Source organism: Belonocnema kinseyi, chromosome 8, assembly GCF_010883055.1.
Source record: "Belonocnema kinseyi isolate 2016_QV_RU_SX_M_011 chromosome 8, B_treatae_v1, whole genome shotgun sequence".
NCBI classification, from domain to species: Eukaryota; Metazoa; Arthropoda; class Insecta; order Hymenoptera; family Cynipidae; genus Belonocnema; species Belonocnema kinseyi.
Genome location: NC_046664.1, coordinates 87,889,945 through 87,904,019, shown reverse-complemented (window position 1 = coordinate 87,904,019; position 14,075 = coordinate 87,889,945). Strand labels below are relative to the sequence as shown.

General features: G+C 31.6%; 1 protein-coding gene across 1 annotated transcript in view; it reads right to left on the bottom strand.

Moving 5' to 3' along the window:
* Positions 1-13,717, bottom strand: part of LOC117178094 (acyl-CoA Delta(11) desaturase-like) — a 22,102-nt gene extending 8,385 nt beyond the window's left edge. Inside the window, exons 1-3 of the mRNA XM_033369334.1 lie at positions 13,680-13,717; positions 10,954-11,258; positions 2,351-2,481 (exon numbers count right to left, since the gene is read on the bottom strand). Of these exons, the coding sequence (XP_033225225.1) occupies positions 2,351-2,481; positions 10,954-11,242 (420 nt within the window). The 5' untranslated portion in view covers positions 11,243-11,258; positions 13,680-13,717. The remainder of the gene's footprint in view (positions 1-2,350; positions 2,482-10,953; positions 11,259-13,679) is intronic.
* Between the last annotated feature and the right edge of the window lie 358 nt (positions 13,718-14,075).

The following is a 14,075-nucleotide window of genomic DNA, read 5'->3' as shown; positions in this document are numbered from 1 at the left end:
AAAGGTTATGGCCTCCGTATTTTGGGAAGCACATGGCATAATATTCGTGGACTATCTTGAAAAAGGTAAAACCATAACCGGAGCATACTATTCATCATTATTGGACCGATTGAAAATCAAAATCGTCCAAAAACGACCGCATTTGAAGAAGAAAAAACCGCTTTATCATCACGACAATGCGCCTGTTCATTCATGCTTAGTTGCACAAGCAAAATTGCATTAAATCGGCTTCGAATTGGTTCCTCAGCTACCGTATTCACCAGACCTGGCCCCCAGCGACTATTACTAGTTCCCTAACCTGAAGAGATGGCTCACCGGTAAGCGTTTTTACTCAAATGAGAAGCTCATAACTGAAACTGAGGCGTATTTTGGAGACCTTCCGATCTAGTACTTTTCGGACGGTATCAAAAAGTTAGAAAATTATTGGACTCGCTGTATCGACCTAAAAGGAGAGTATGTTGAAAAATAAAACTGACTTTGACCAAAAAAACGTCTCCGTGTTTCATTTTTCAGGGACTTATCAGATTGCCTAGTACTATACTCCTACTGAAAAAAAGGAAACTTGTTTAACCCACAGAATTGCAGACCAATAACATCGTTTAACACGCCATATAAGACATTTATAGCTCTCCTAAACAACAGAATTGTTCGAAGAGCTTAGTCTGTGTGAAGAGATACTTAAGAACAACGTGACTCGAAAATAGGTGTAGCAGGCTGCCGAGAGAAGCCGCTAATTGACAGATGTGTCTGCAAAGTCACAGCAGCCCATCAGCGCGCCCTGTCAATAGCCTGGATTGACTATCGAAAAGCTATAAATTCAATCTCTCATAGGCTTATAATCTATCTGTGCGAAAGCTTGAAGGTTCGTCTACCTATGGTGAGATATACAGAGAGATTAGTGCCAATTTGGAAAACTAGATTTACTCATATGGAAATTGTCGGGTGACAGCGACCAACGTTGCCTTCTAGAGGGGCGTCTTTCAGGCTGATATCATGATTTACATACTCTTTTGCATCACACTCCTGCCATTATTTCTCGCACTGCGCAATTCTCCAGGGTACATTTGCGACGAAACTAACCATCGAATGCATAAGATCACTCATGTATTTCACATGCATGACCTGAAGATCTATGATTCTAGTGCAAGTATACTTTAGAGTGACTTAAGTGATGCCGAGAGATGCAGAAAAGAGATTAGTGAATAAAACTTTGAATTGAACAAGTGTGCCAACATTTATCTAAAGCAAGGAAGAATTACTGGCGCTCTCAGGGATCCAGAAATCGCAAATACAAGTGTTCTCAGATGCCTTGGCATTGAAGAGATCCATCCATTCCTAGGCGTAACGAAGAACCGCATTCAGGTTATGACTTCAAGCGCGTTCATTTATAGATTCAGTCTTCGAATCTGTTTGCGTTAAACAACGTCTCTGCGACTAAATTTCCCTGATGCTTTAAATTTCCCTATTGCTTTAAAAATTATGGCAAATTTTTTCTATTTACAGTTTTTGCATCTGCATACTAATCAAAGTTTTATAATTTTTTTTTAATTTGCTCAATTTATAATTTTTTTAAAGTGGCAAATCTTTTTTTTATTGAATCCTATGCACACTTAAAAGAATCGAATATGTAGAACCTTAGAGTTCTTCAACTTCAATCAAACATGCTAATATATTATTTTCTTTCTTCGAAAAACAAAATTTTAGTTTTAGCAAGTCGTCAAAATCGATCAAGAAAATTTAAAATTGACAATTTCTTAACGCTTGAAACATCAATAAAAAACTCTTTTCGAAGAAACAAAATATATATTATAATTCAAAAATTTTTCTAATTACTTCTTATTTTGGAAAGATTTTGGAACTTTTTGGAACTGTTATTGTTTTGGCAACTTAAACGATACACATATATTTTGCTTATATTTTAATTTTAGATTAGAGCGTAAACCATCGCTAATAGTTGATACGATATCCACATGGAGCGAAGAAATCCTCATTGCCTTTCAATTGGATTTATTTCTTTAATTAAACTTTACGCGTATTAATTATTCAGCTCTGCAATATCTCAAAAACAAGTTTTTTTTATGTAACTTGGGTTTTTAAACACTTCCAAAAATATAAAATAGTATAAATCTCGAACGAAAAAAAAATTCTACCTTAATTTTCTCTAAACCTCGTAACATTTTCAATCATACTTTTTAGGCCACAAGTGAGCACTGATTTATATTAGGGAAAATGTATTTTTTTCTAGATTCTTTGTACAACATTTTTTATTTCTCCTCGAGGATCTGGAAACGGGCGCTAACACCCTTATGCATTTAAAAATGCAACATGATTATTATTACTACATAATTACCTGTCCCGTTGAATAGAAGCAATAAAGAAGAATCACCCTCAGAGGCCATTTAGCTTTGAAAGCTCGATGGCTCCAAAAGCGATGTACACCACCAGCTATTCCAAAGGAATTTACTGCTCCCATAAAGTATGCTTTAAAGAAAAAAATGCTAATTCAGTGGTTCCACCTTGAGAAAATGTCAATTAATTTCATTAATACTAATAAGTTCCGAAAATGACCGATACACAAAGGAAAAAAGTGACTTTTTGGTTCCAAATCACGTACAGCACATAAATCTTGACCAATTTGGATGTAAAGAACTAAAATAAGCTGATTAGATTTTGCAGAAAGTTGCCGAGCCCGATTTTTTATTTAGTTTTTCCACTTTTTATAAGTGAACAAATATGACAAAAAATGACTTATTTCATGTCTATTTCTGGACAAAAAAAACCTTTCCGTTGACAAAAGCCAAATTAATACAATTATTTATTAAATTTGTCTATTACTTTGTGTTTGGCGTTCGCTTGAATCGATAAAGTCGATTAATTTTCAAAAAATGGATGAAAGAAAATTTGGTGTGTTGTTAAGCATTACTTTATGCAAAGCATGTCACCTCAGGAGACGAAGGTGAAGATTGGTAAACATTATGGCAAATCTGGACCTTCGACTAAAATTAGATTAAATTATTTTTATCGAAGACGAATGACACAATATAGGGAAATTTAAAGTTCATATCACTATCGGAAATTGTACCTCTGCGTCACACTGCCCCCCCCCCCCACCTAAACGATATATTTTTTAAGTAGCGCCAAAATTTGTATGGGTGACGCGTTTGAGCGCATTTGAATTTATGACGGATAGCTGTGATGATATTGAAAAAAATTTTAATATTTTTAAACATCGCGCGAGCCTCTTACACCGTATTAGACGCCGATAACTCGGTTATCGATGAGGTGCAAACATTTTCCTTGATGGCGCATATCAGCGTATTTGGAGACCTTTAAGTTAATGCAATCAAAAATTCAAATTTTTTAATGGGAGGGGGCTGGCGTGCTTCCTCCTCCCCGTTTCCGTATAACACCTGATATTACTCTTCGAGTTTCGTAGCGCGAGATTTTGTATTGGTGCCACATATTAGCGCATTTATCTGGTTAATAAACTTAACCTTCATTCTTGTATCCTGAAAAAATTTAACAAAGGCTGACTTAATTGTACAAACCCTTTGAAAGTTAGCGCGTCCACAATATTCCGTTAACCACGTATACAGACAGACGTATAGACGAATATACAGGCACTCATACGGTTAGATACCAACAAATTTCTTTACGAGTTTTGGATTATGTGCATGCCAAAACTTAAAGATCTATTCAAGGCGACAGATGAAACATTTGAATTATTACAGTACAATCTCATAAATGAGAGTGTACAGATATTATTCAAATTTTTATGTTTATTTCATTTTTGCCTTTAAATTATGTAAAACAATAATTTTAAGCATAAGTTGGTCTTAAAAACCGTGTATCTGTCTGAAATATGTATTGATGCAATGAACAACTGGAATTTATGTTAACTTTCGATTGACCTTCAGTCGTGTGAACTGAAATTTATTTGGGCTAGCAGAAATGCGTTCGCCAATTTCGATGCGCGAACACTTTGGAAAAATATGGTTTGACGCGTGGATCTCGATAATTTGGATATGTATATTTATATATATATATATATATCTTGTTAAACTTTTTCACGGATACAAGATAAAGCATTTTATAAATTTTTGACATCTAGAAATTATTAAAAACAAGTGTTGATCGATGCCTGTTTATATCTACCATATGCTATGGACATGTGCGTCGTTTGTGAAAATTTCCTAATAAGATAAAACTGAGACAGATTAAATGGAATAAACTCTCATAGAGGTAAAGAAAAGTTCAAGTTTTCACAAGAATAAAATTTCGTTACCTTTTTTTATCATTTTTGTGATATTTTATAAGCAGAATATGTTATAAACTCCATCAATATAAAGCGAAGGTTTGACGTAATGTAAAAAATATTTGAGTCTTAAATTAACCTGAAGATTTTATTTTCGTGCTTAAAGCGGTTGACTTTTAACCAAGCGAGTAACTGGAAGTCTTCAGTTGAATTTAAGCGGAGAATGATATTTTTGGTTACATCTGAAAGTCAACCAACTTTTTTTAAAGGAAATTTAGATTCGTGTATGACTGCGTAGGTCGCTGTCGACAGTAGTTTTTTTGAATTATTTCAAAAACTAATTATGCAATTCATTTACAAGTTTGACAAAGAATAAAATTGGCGCGAGCACACTTTAACGTCCAAAAGCTTGTGCCATAAATGGGGTATTATTTATGATATTATAATACCTAAAATTTTTATTTTAAAAAATCAAATATAGTTAGATTAAATTGCATAAGAAGCTCTTTCTAAAAACCCGATATTTTTTAAAACTCAAAGAAGTCTAAGCTGAGTTATTCATACCTAAAATTCAGCGTGTCTAGTCAAAAGCTGAAAATTTGGGCTCTTGCCATCAGGTAAACCGTTGCTCTAAGGCCTTAAGACATACACCATGACTTGAAGACCAATATTACTATAATATATGTGAATTTAAACATAATTAGAATACTTTAGATTTTCAGGTGGTATCATTTTATAAATAATGCTCCGGATATACATTAGAAAACGAGGAAAATACATTAAAGTGTTTTTTACATTCACATCATTTATGATTCACATAGTATTAGAATTGTCCGAAATTTTACACCACTATTTTTCAACGGATCTCCACGTTTCGAGATCCCCAGAATCCGAAAACCAAGTTTTGACGATGGCGTCTGTCTGTCTGCCCCTTCCGTCCGTCCAGCCGTCCATAAACACGATAACTCTCGAAAAAATAAACGAGTCAAATCCATCTTTGGCACACTTTTTTAAAGTCCTAAAAGGAAGGACGAGTTCGTTAACCAGCCATTTTTTAGGAAAATTAAAAAAATGAGCGCATTTTGAACATTCTTGAGACCACTTTTTTCTGAATTTGAAAATTCTATGTACGGATATTTATATTATTAAAAAGGACAAACTACTTAGACTGATGATTTTTTTTTGATAAAAAGAGAATTTTCAGAGTTATAACATTTTCAAACATTTTGAAATCAACCGAAAATCAACATTTTAAACCGAAAAACGCAAGATATGAAAAAAGTCACGATAACAAAAACATTTCTTTTTGACAGCGCTACAAGATTATCATAACAAATTTTTGGATTTTCTTGGAAAATCAAAAATTCAAATTTTTATTGCACAAAAAATAATGGAAAATAAAAAATTCCATTTTGTGGTCAAACTATGTAGGATACAAAAAAGATAAATTAACAAAAATTATAATCTCAAAGGAGATCTACAATTTCTTCAAGAATCACTTCTTGATAGGACGCGAACGTTTTGTTTTATTCGTGAGAAATAACATTAAAAATAAAAAAAATAAAATTTTTAATGTGTGGAAAAACGACGAAAGTTACGAGAAAAAAAAGATTCAAAAAAACCTGTTTACAAATGTATGTTCGAAATCGAACGCGCAGCGCGAGTGTCACGATGAGAATGTGTACCTCAAAGCTTATAGAGCTTTGAGAAACTTAATCTTTGACCATACCTAATTAAGTAGATAATTCAGAATATCAAGACGCATGAAAATACTGCCATCTATAAGAGATCTTTAAAAAAATGTTTATGCAAACATTACAAATGCAAAGAATAAATACCCAAGCCGAAGCGCGAGATTAAACCGTCGCGCGCCCTAGGTGATGAGAATGTACCAGCGAAGCGGGCAGTTTTTCCCCCTTATGCTTAAAAAATTTACCTTGTCAGCAATAAATATTTTCATGGAAAAAAGCAGGCTCTAAAGTTTACTTTATGCTTATGCTAGATTTGTTAGTTAAATTTGAATGTCAGATGTCAAAGTATAAATTAGATTGTAATTTCTAAGTAGAATTAAGACTTATTTTTAGAACTACGTATTATTTCTAAAAGGTCAGAACGCTTTAAAAGCCTATGCCAGCAAAAAATTCTAGCTATATCTACATGCTCATTCATAAGAATGTAATGTAATCGACTAAATTGTCTGTCTCTAGTTTTTTACAGATTTTTACGTCCTCGGCACTCACAGAGTCCAAAATTTATATAATTTTGTCGGTGTTTGTATGTGCGGTTACCTGAATATTATAGCCATGCTTAATTTTAAAAGATTTGTCAAATTAAAATGTAGAGGTGCTGGTACGGGGACTCCCTAGAAAAGTAAGAGAGTTAAGTGAGCCCTCAGAGAGCTCAGTGAGATTTGTGTCAAACTTGGTATACGATGTTTCTTCGTCATGATTACTTTGAATGTTATGCCAAATTTGAAAATTCAATATGCCGAATGAAAATATGCTCGCCACAACTTAAAAATTGTTACGTATTCATATGAATATTGGTATAAGATTGACTTCAGAGTTACCAACATCGAGTTTAAAGTAAAAATTTGAAAATTACAATTGGAAAATTAAATATTATAGTTAAAATGTCAAAACTTCTATGTATTTGCATAAAGCTTGGCTTAACTCATTAAGCCCTGACGCGACGCATTTTTCCATTTTTTTTCAGCCTTCTTAAGTTCAATGAAAACTGTCAGAACAAAATTATTTTAAAGATCAATATCTAAGCAGAATTTCACGATCTTTCCGCATCTGCCATTGGTTTTAGAGAAGAACGTAATTAGAATAGGCGATGTTCGTTTTTTTTGGCGAAAATTCGTGTTATAAAGACATTTTTTTCTAAATCTTTTCTACAATTTTCTTTCGCGTCTAAGTGATTCCACTTTGAAAATCAAATTGTAACTATTCAGAATGGCGACTCAAAGTTAAAATTTTTAGACGATTTAGTAGATTCTGCATATAAAAATCGATTTCTCACAAATTCACGTGAAAATTTTTAGAAGGGGGTGTTGGAGGTCGCCGATTACGAATCCAAGATCAAATTTGACATATTCAAAATGGCAAATACAAAATGGCGGCCCAAACAAATTTTTATTACGCCTATTGGTATAATAATGTATACTAAGGGGTTTTTTGGGTTGCTGATTACGAATTGCGGTCAAAGTTGAAAAATTTTTAATGGAGGACCTAATATGGCCGATAAAAAAATAAGAAAAGACCTGAACAAAAATATTCGTTTTATTATTTTTGTCACTAAGGAATTAAAGAGTAGTCATAAAACTTAAAAAGTCATTAATGCATACGTTTCTTTACCGTCAAAACCCATTTTGTTCACGTTGCCCAGCTTTCACCTCGCGGCGGTAAACGTACAAGAGAGCTTTTTTAAAAAAATGTTTTTCAATTTTATTCATTTTTTTGTTTTGTTTTTTTTTTTAAATTTTTGAATATTTTTGTGTAAACAAACTACTCAACTTGTTGATTCACCATTTCAGATCTGCTATTTTGAATATGTTAAATTTGATCTCGGATTCGTAATCGGCGACCTCCAAAACCCCTTAGTATACATTATCATACCAATACGCGTAATTGAATTTTTTGGCCAAGATTTTGTATCCGCCATTTCGAATTCGTCAAATTTTGTCTCGGATTCGTAATCATCGACCTCCAATACCGCCTTCTACAAATTTTCACGTGAATTTGTAAAAAATTGATTTTTATGTGCAAAAACTACTATATTGTCTAAAATTTTTAACTTTCAGACGCCATTTCGAATAGTTACAATTTGGTTCTCTACGTTGAATCACTTGGTCACGAAAAAAAGATTCGAGGACGCGATATATTAACTTTTCGAACATATTCGTTGTCGATTTCAATCCGACAGGATCGATTTAGACAAAAAAATTTCTTTGTATCTCACGCCTCGCTCTCAATTTTGTCCAAAATGTACACTTTTCTACAGTACGTTCAGTACTTTTATATCTAATGTAAATTACATTTATTTATATACCGCAGACTGGGATTGCTTATTAAGATATTCCAACCTCTGCTCTAAACCTGGGTCACTGATCACCCGAACGATCCTCATAATTATCTTTTCTTCTGAAGGGCATTTTCTGGAGAAGAGAGCGCTATGCTGGAAATTGGGCCAAAAATATGGCTTACCTAACTGGTATAGTGGCGTCCTTAGTTGGGCCTTGGCTTTCAAGTAACACGCATAAATCTACTTTTTCGGGTCACCTATGATCCAGGTGTAAAAAATGAGTTGAAGTTTCAATGCAAAGGATGCTGAATATATTTGATGTAAAATAGTGACATGAGGGCCAATCAAATATCTGTCAACTAGTGATTTTTTCACGCATTGTAGTTCCATACCTCATACTTCAAACTTTGTATTACACTCAATATATGTTAAAAAACTCAAAGTTTAAGAGAAATATAAGCCAATCTGCTTTTATACACTTATACGCTGATATCAAAAGAATTTTTTTGCTTAAATGAAAATAGAATTTTTGAATTTTTCATGGAATTGGTGCAAGATACCATGAATGAGTAAAAGAACTTTTTGTAGAACTCTCTTAACTATGCAAAATATTTTTTAAACATTTTTTCGTATATATTGTTGTTTCCAAGAAAAATGCGAGAATTAATTTTTATGAAAACAAATTTTCCCAGCTACAAAAGTTATTTATTCCGCCTAAAACTCACTAGTTATTTTCGTCATGAAAGTTTTTTTTAGAAAATTAACTTTTTGTATTTCTTGAAAAACCATCGCCATATTGTTAATTTTGAACATTTTTTTAATTTTCTCATGCATTTCGAAAATAGGCGATAAACTCTACTAGAATCAGTAAAGAAATCTGAAATATCGCAATTAGATCAAAAGTTATATAAGATTTAAAAAAAATTGATTTTCTTTTTAAAACAAAGCCGAAAATTCAAATAAGCGTAAGTCCGTAAAAAATTTTGTTGTCACAAATCGTAAACATACGTAACACCTAATTTCCTTTAAAAAACAACCTATTTCGTGTCTGAGCGATTCTGCAACTTCAAGTGTAGAACCTGCCTGATTCGAAATGGATTCGATTTAATATTTGTTTCTTATTTTTCATTCAATTTGATTCTTAGCTACGCTGAAACATGTAGCAATACAATAAATATATATCATTACAATTCGTAATATGCATTGATATTGAAACATTTTTTGGTGAAAAACTTTTGTCTATAAATTTTTTGTCATACCATATGTCGTTTCCCAACAAATTAAAATTTGTTACTTTTAATGTTATTTTTCAAGAATAAAACAGAAACCACGCATCCCATCAAAAAACAAATTATAACAAATTTTTAATACTTTTTCCAGTGAACACCTTATGTGTTAATATTTTGTTTCGTCGTTGGTGTCGTTTGTTCAAAATTTAATTTAAAAAAAATTGGAATGTCATTTTTTATGAATAAACCAAAGCATTTTTCTCCTCTTGTGTTTCTTTCTATTTAATACGGTGTTTGACTTAAAATGTTAATTTTAGTTTATATTTTCGGATTTTGAAAGTGCTATCACGCTTGAGAATGCTCTAGCGTTTTGAATTCCTACATAAAATAGCTGGTGAACGATCGCGATCTCTCTTTTTAGCCTGCAAAAGCGTTGGCAAAAGCACAATCCAATCGAAATATTCTTGCAAAACTTATCCGGCGTACAGACGACAACAACGACGACGACAACGACGACAGGTTGACACCATCCTGAAATCGAGTTTTTCTCGGATTCAGAGGGTCTCGAAACGTGGAGATTTAAAGGAATCTTCGATAGTCCGTTTTCACATAAAAAATACCTTCTCATTATGATGAGAATGTAAGAATTCATTAATTTTTGTGCGATCGAAATTTTAATGTTCAATTTTTTAGCCAATTTCAAAATTTGGTTATGCTTATCTTATAGGCCCTTCAAAACGTAACGTTTTTTCTCTAACATCTTTTAAACATCGTGCGTTGTTTTACTCAAAATGTTAATTTCTATTTGCTATTTTGTATTTAGAAGTTTTTACTACTGTGGATTGTGGACATGTCTATAACTGATGAGTAAGAAAACATAATAAATCCATTTATTGAATAAAATTAGTTTTGCATCCTTTGATTTATGAACCCTTGATTCGTCAATAAAAGCTATGCCTATAAATTTCCTTTGAAAAATATTGTAACCTTCGAAATATTTAAAACGAGATCAGTATATTGTTTAGTCAAATGTTTAATGTGTTATAAAAAAACTACGTAAATCTAAGTTAGTTGATTCAATATTTCGATAATATTGGATTACAAGTTAGATGGTGTCCCCTTCATGATTTTATTTTTCTTTATATCATTTCTTTTAAATCTCTGGTGTTTCAGAGATACAGTATTTGTCTGTTAATAATAAAAGAAAAAATTAAAATATGCAAGAGATTTAAAATTTATTTCATTTTTCTTAAAATCTGTCTTTTACTGATATTGAAAAAAATTTCACGAAGGGTGATATAACTTACGGTGACATATTTATATATTTTGTTTTAATTTCAACCCTTTTCTTGTAAATTTTTATTATTAACTGAAATAAACGAAAATTAAATTATACTTCTCTCGAGTTTTAAGCATGTAGAGGATATCTATATAAGTACTTACCGAAAAGGAAAGTTCTTTTCTTCTCCAAATAAGGGAAAGTTAAAAGAACATAAAGTGCCACTATGTGCAAGGCGGTAATTCCGATAATATTGATCCATTTTAACTTAGTTTCAAAGTAGGATGATCTTTCAAACAGTTCTTCGACATTCAATGCGTTAGATTTTAGTGATTCGTTTTCTTGGTTTTTGATTTCCTTTGCTGTAGTTTCTTGTAGGGAGGCCAAAAAATCGTCATCCTGAGATTTTTCTTTATTGAAACATGGCTTCACACCAGATATATTTGAAAGCATTGTTCTTATGAACTCACTTTCAAAAAAAGATACAAATTCTAATTTACCTGTTCAAATTTCATAAAAAATGTTAGAGTAAAGGAACCAATTACCCAGGAGGCAGCTATTGTCGAGGCTCGACAGATATTATTATGATAAATATTGAATCATTGTTAAAATTAAACTAAAAATTACATTATAAGAATGCAGATAGTTTACATTACAAACTCTAAAAATACTTAAATTTTTATAAGAGAAATTATTTCGGAATTTAAGATGTGTAATGAGGCCCTCATTTGATATTGACGGAAATTCATCATTCGCTTAGTGTTTTAGGTATACTGAATCAGAAATTTCGAAGCACAAATTTGGTTACTTTTTTATTTATTCTTTATGTTTCAATTCTACTGTAGTGATTAGGATTAACCAAACTTTTGTTCCACTAATTATTTTTAAACATTGTATTTAGTATTTTTTAAAGTAAATTATCGATTAACTGGTGACAATTTTTGACAAAGCTCTATATTTCAATGAGGCACCTTGAGAGGTACTTACATTGATTTTGTATTTATGCTACATTTGTCGATGTATATGAATATTATCCTAGGCATGAAATGTTAATGACAGTAATTATAATAAAAACAATGTCGTGTTTATTTTCCAAAAAGAAAACCTTAAGAAAAGTCTTTATTTTTTACCTGCATATCTCACTGTTATCCGCATTAAAAATGTCTTATTCAGGTATTTAGCTAATTGTATTTTTATGCTTTTAATACTGTTTTCAAACATTATCAATATTATGATTATAAATCGATTTGAACTTTATACATTTTTGAATATTTGGGTTAGGACATGCTCTCGAGAAGTGGGTCTAGCACTCGAGCGACTGGTAAATGTTCCTCGAGTAATGATGTTTTTGGCCCATTTAGTTTTTGCCACAATATTTGTTTAACCTTAGAAATTAATGAAAGAAAATGAATACAGAAATGAAAGTTTGATAAACTTACTGTCCAGTAAAATAATTTTTTAAGTTGTTGGAGTATTCATTTGTAAGCAAGAGGATAGAAAAGTTTGAGGTTGTCTATTTCCGCAACAATTGGTTCCTTTACTCTATATATTCTTATAAATTGTCGAAACAATGTTTTTTCTTCCTTAAATATGCAACGCAAAATCTATTCAAGAAGCTTGAATATACTTGCTTTTACAAACTTACTATTTTTTATATTTAAACAAAAATTGTATTCGGGAAGAAGCACTTAACTATTATGTCATAAAAATCATTGATTGCAATAATTATAAAGTTTTCCCTGGGAATCTGAACTTTCACCACATCCACTGCTTTTATCAGTTTTAATTAACAGCGCAACTTTATCAACGTTAAATTTGGGCATATGTCTCGAACCTTTCCTTATATGTCCCTTAAAGATATCTAATGAATTTAACCCTGCGTTTGTACACAATATTTTTCGATACACGGTGTGTACACTGGGTCTTTTAGAGAACAGGTGAATTTTTGAGATTTTTAAGACTTTAAAATAATCTGAAAAAATTCAGGTATACTTCTCTAAGCGTGTGATCATGTCTCAGTAGTTGCCAAATTCAAAAGTTTTAAACCGATGTTAACAAACCTTAAAATATTGTAAAAATAATGGAGGGAAATTTCAATGTGAAATTTCGACTACTCCTTTAAGACCCAGTGTACACACGAAGGGTTAAATATATATAGTAGAGGAAAAAAGTTTGAATACACCTAAGAGAAAAAATAATTGTGATAGTTTATCCACTTCCTTTACTACATTATCTACATAATTCTGGTATGTAAAACATAGTTCTAATATTTCCTGATCCTTTTTAATGTGTTTTATGGAAATCAAATCAATGAAAATCAACAAAAGTATGAAACATTAGTTCAACATCTCTAAATTGCCTTCTAGAATTTTATTTCCATGTTTATATTTTCGCCCAGAGACACTTAAATGTTTTGAAATGAAAATGAGATTCAATAGATCGTTTTTTTACAATTAAATAACTTTCAATCATTATTACCTTTTGGCCAACAATAAAATTCGTATGTCCAATGAGAGAATATCAATAACAAGTACCTTTATCTAAGATAGTAAAATTTCTAATGTCGTTTATACAAACATTTTAATATTCATTTTTTGTTGAAAAGTCAGAGGTTCCAGACATATACAAATATATAGATATAAAGTGAAATTTCGTTTGTTCAAATATCGAATAATATCCGTTTCATCGAAACTAAAAAGAAAGGTTAATATTTTCTCGTCACAGGTTTGAAGATAAATAAGAGAAGGTTTGAAGCATTAATGCAAAGAAGATGCGATTTGGAGCCCGTGACAATGTTGATCAAGAAAAAGAAATGCGAAAGATTATTTTTTAGACTTAATGGTCCTTCCTGACTTAAGTTTTGAAACAAAAGTAAATTTTGTGTACATACCTTGGCAAGCCTTAAAGTGAGATGGTAAAATTGTGAGACGTTGCAAATACTAGCGCATAGGACTGTGAAACTTATAGTGGAAGCTGCTTATTAAATGTGCATTAGTTAGATATTTTTTGCAGTGCAGGGAGCTGCATTTCTGGTTTTAAATTTGTATAATCTATCGTAAGTTTTCATTGTGTTAAAAACACTTTCATTTTAAAAATCCACTAAGTCATTTCTAGCAAATTCATTATAGATATATTTAAATCAAATTCATGTATGAATAATTCCATTTCCAATTATTCAGTGGTCATTGATGAGAGGAATAGATATCTATTGACTGGACGGTGAGCCGCAAAAATAACCATGACTCGACATTTTTGGATGAAAGAATAAAACTTTACAGAGGTTTTT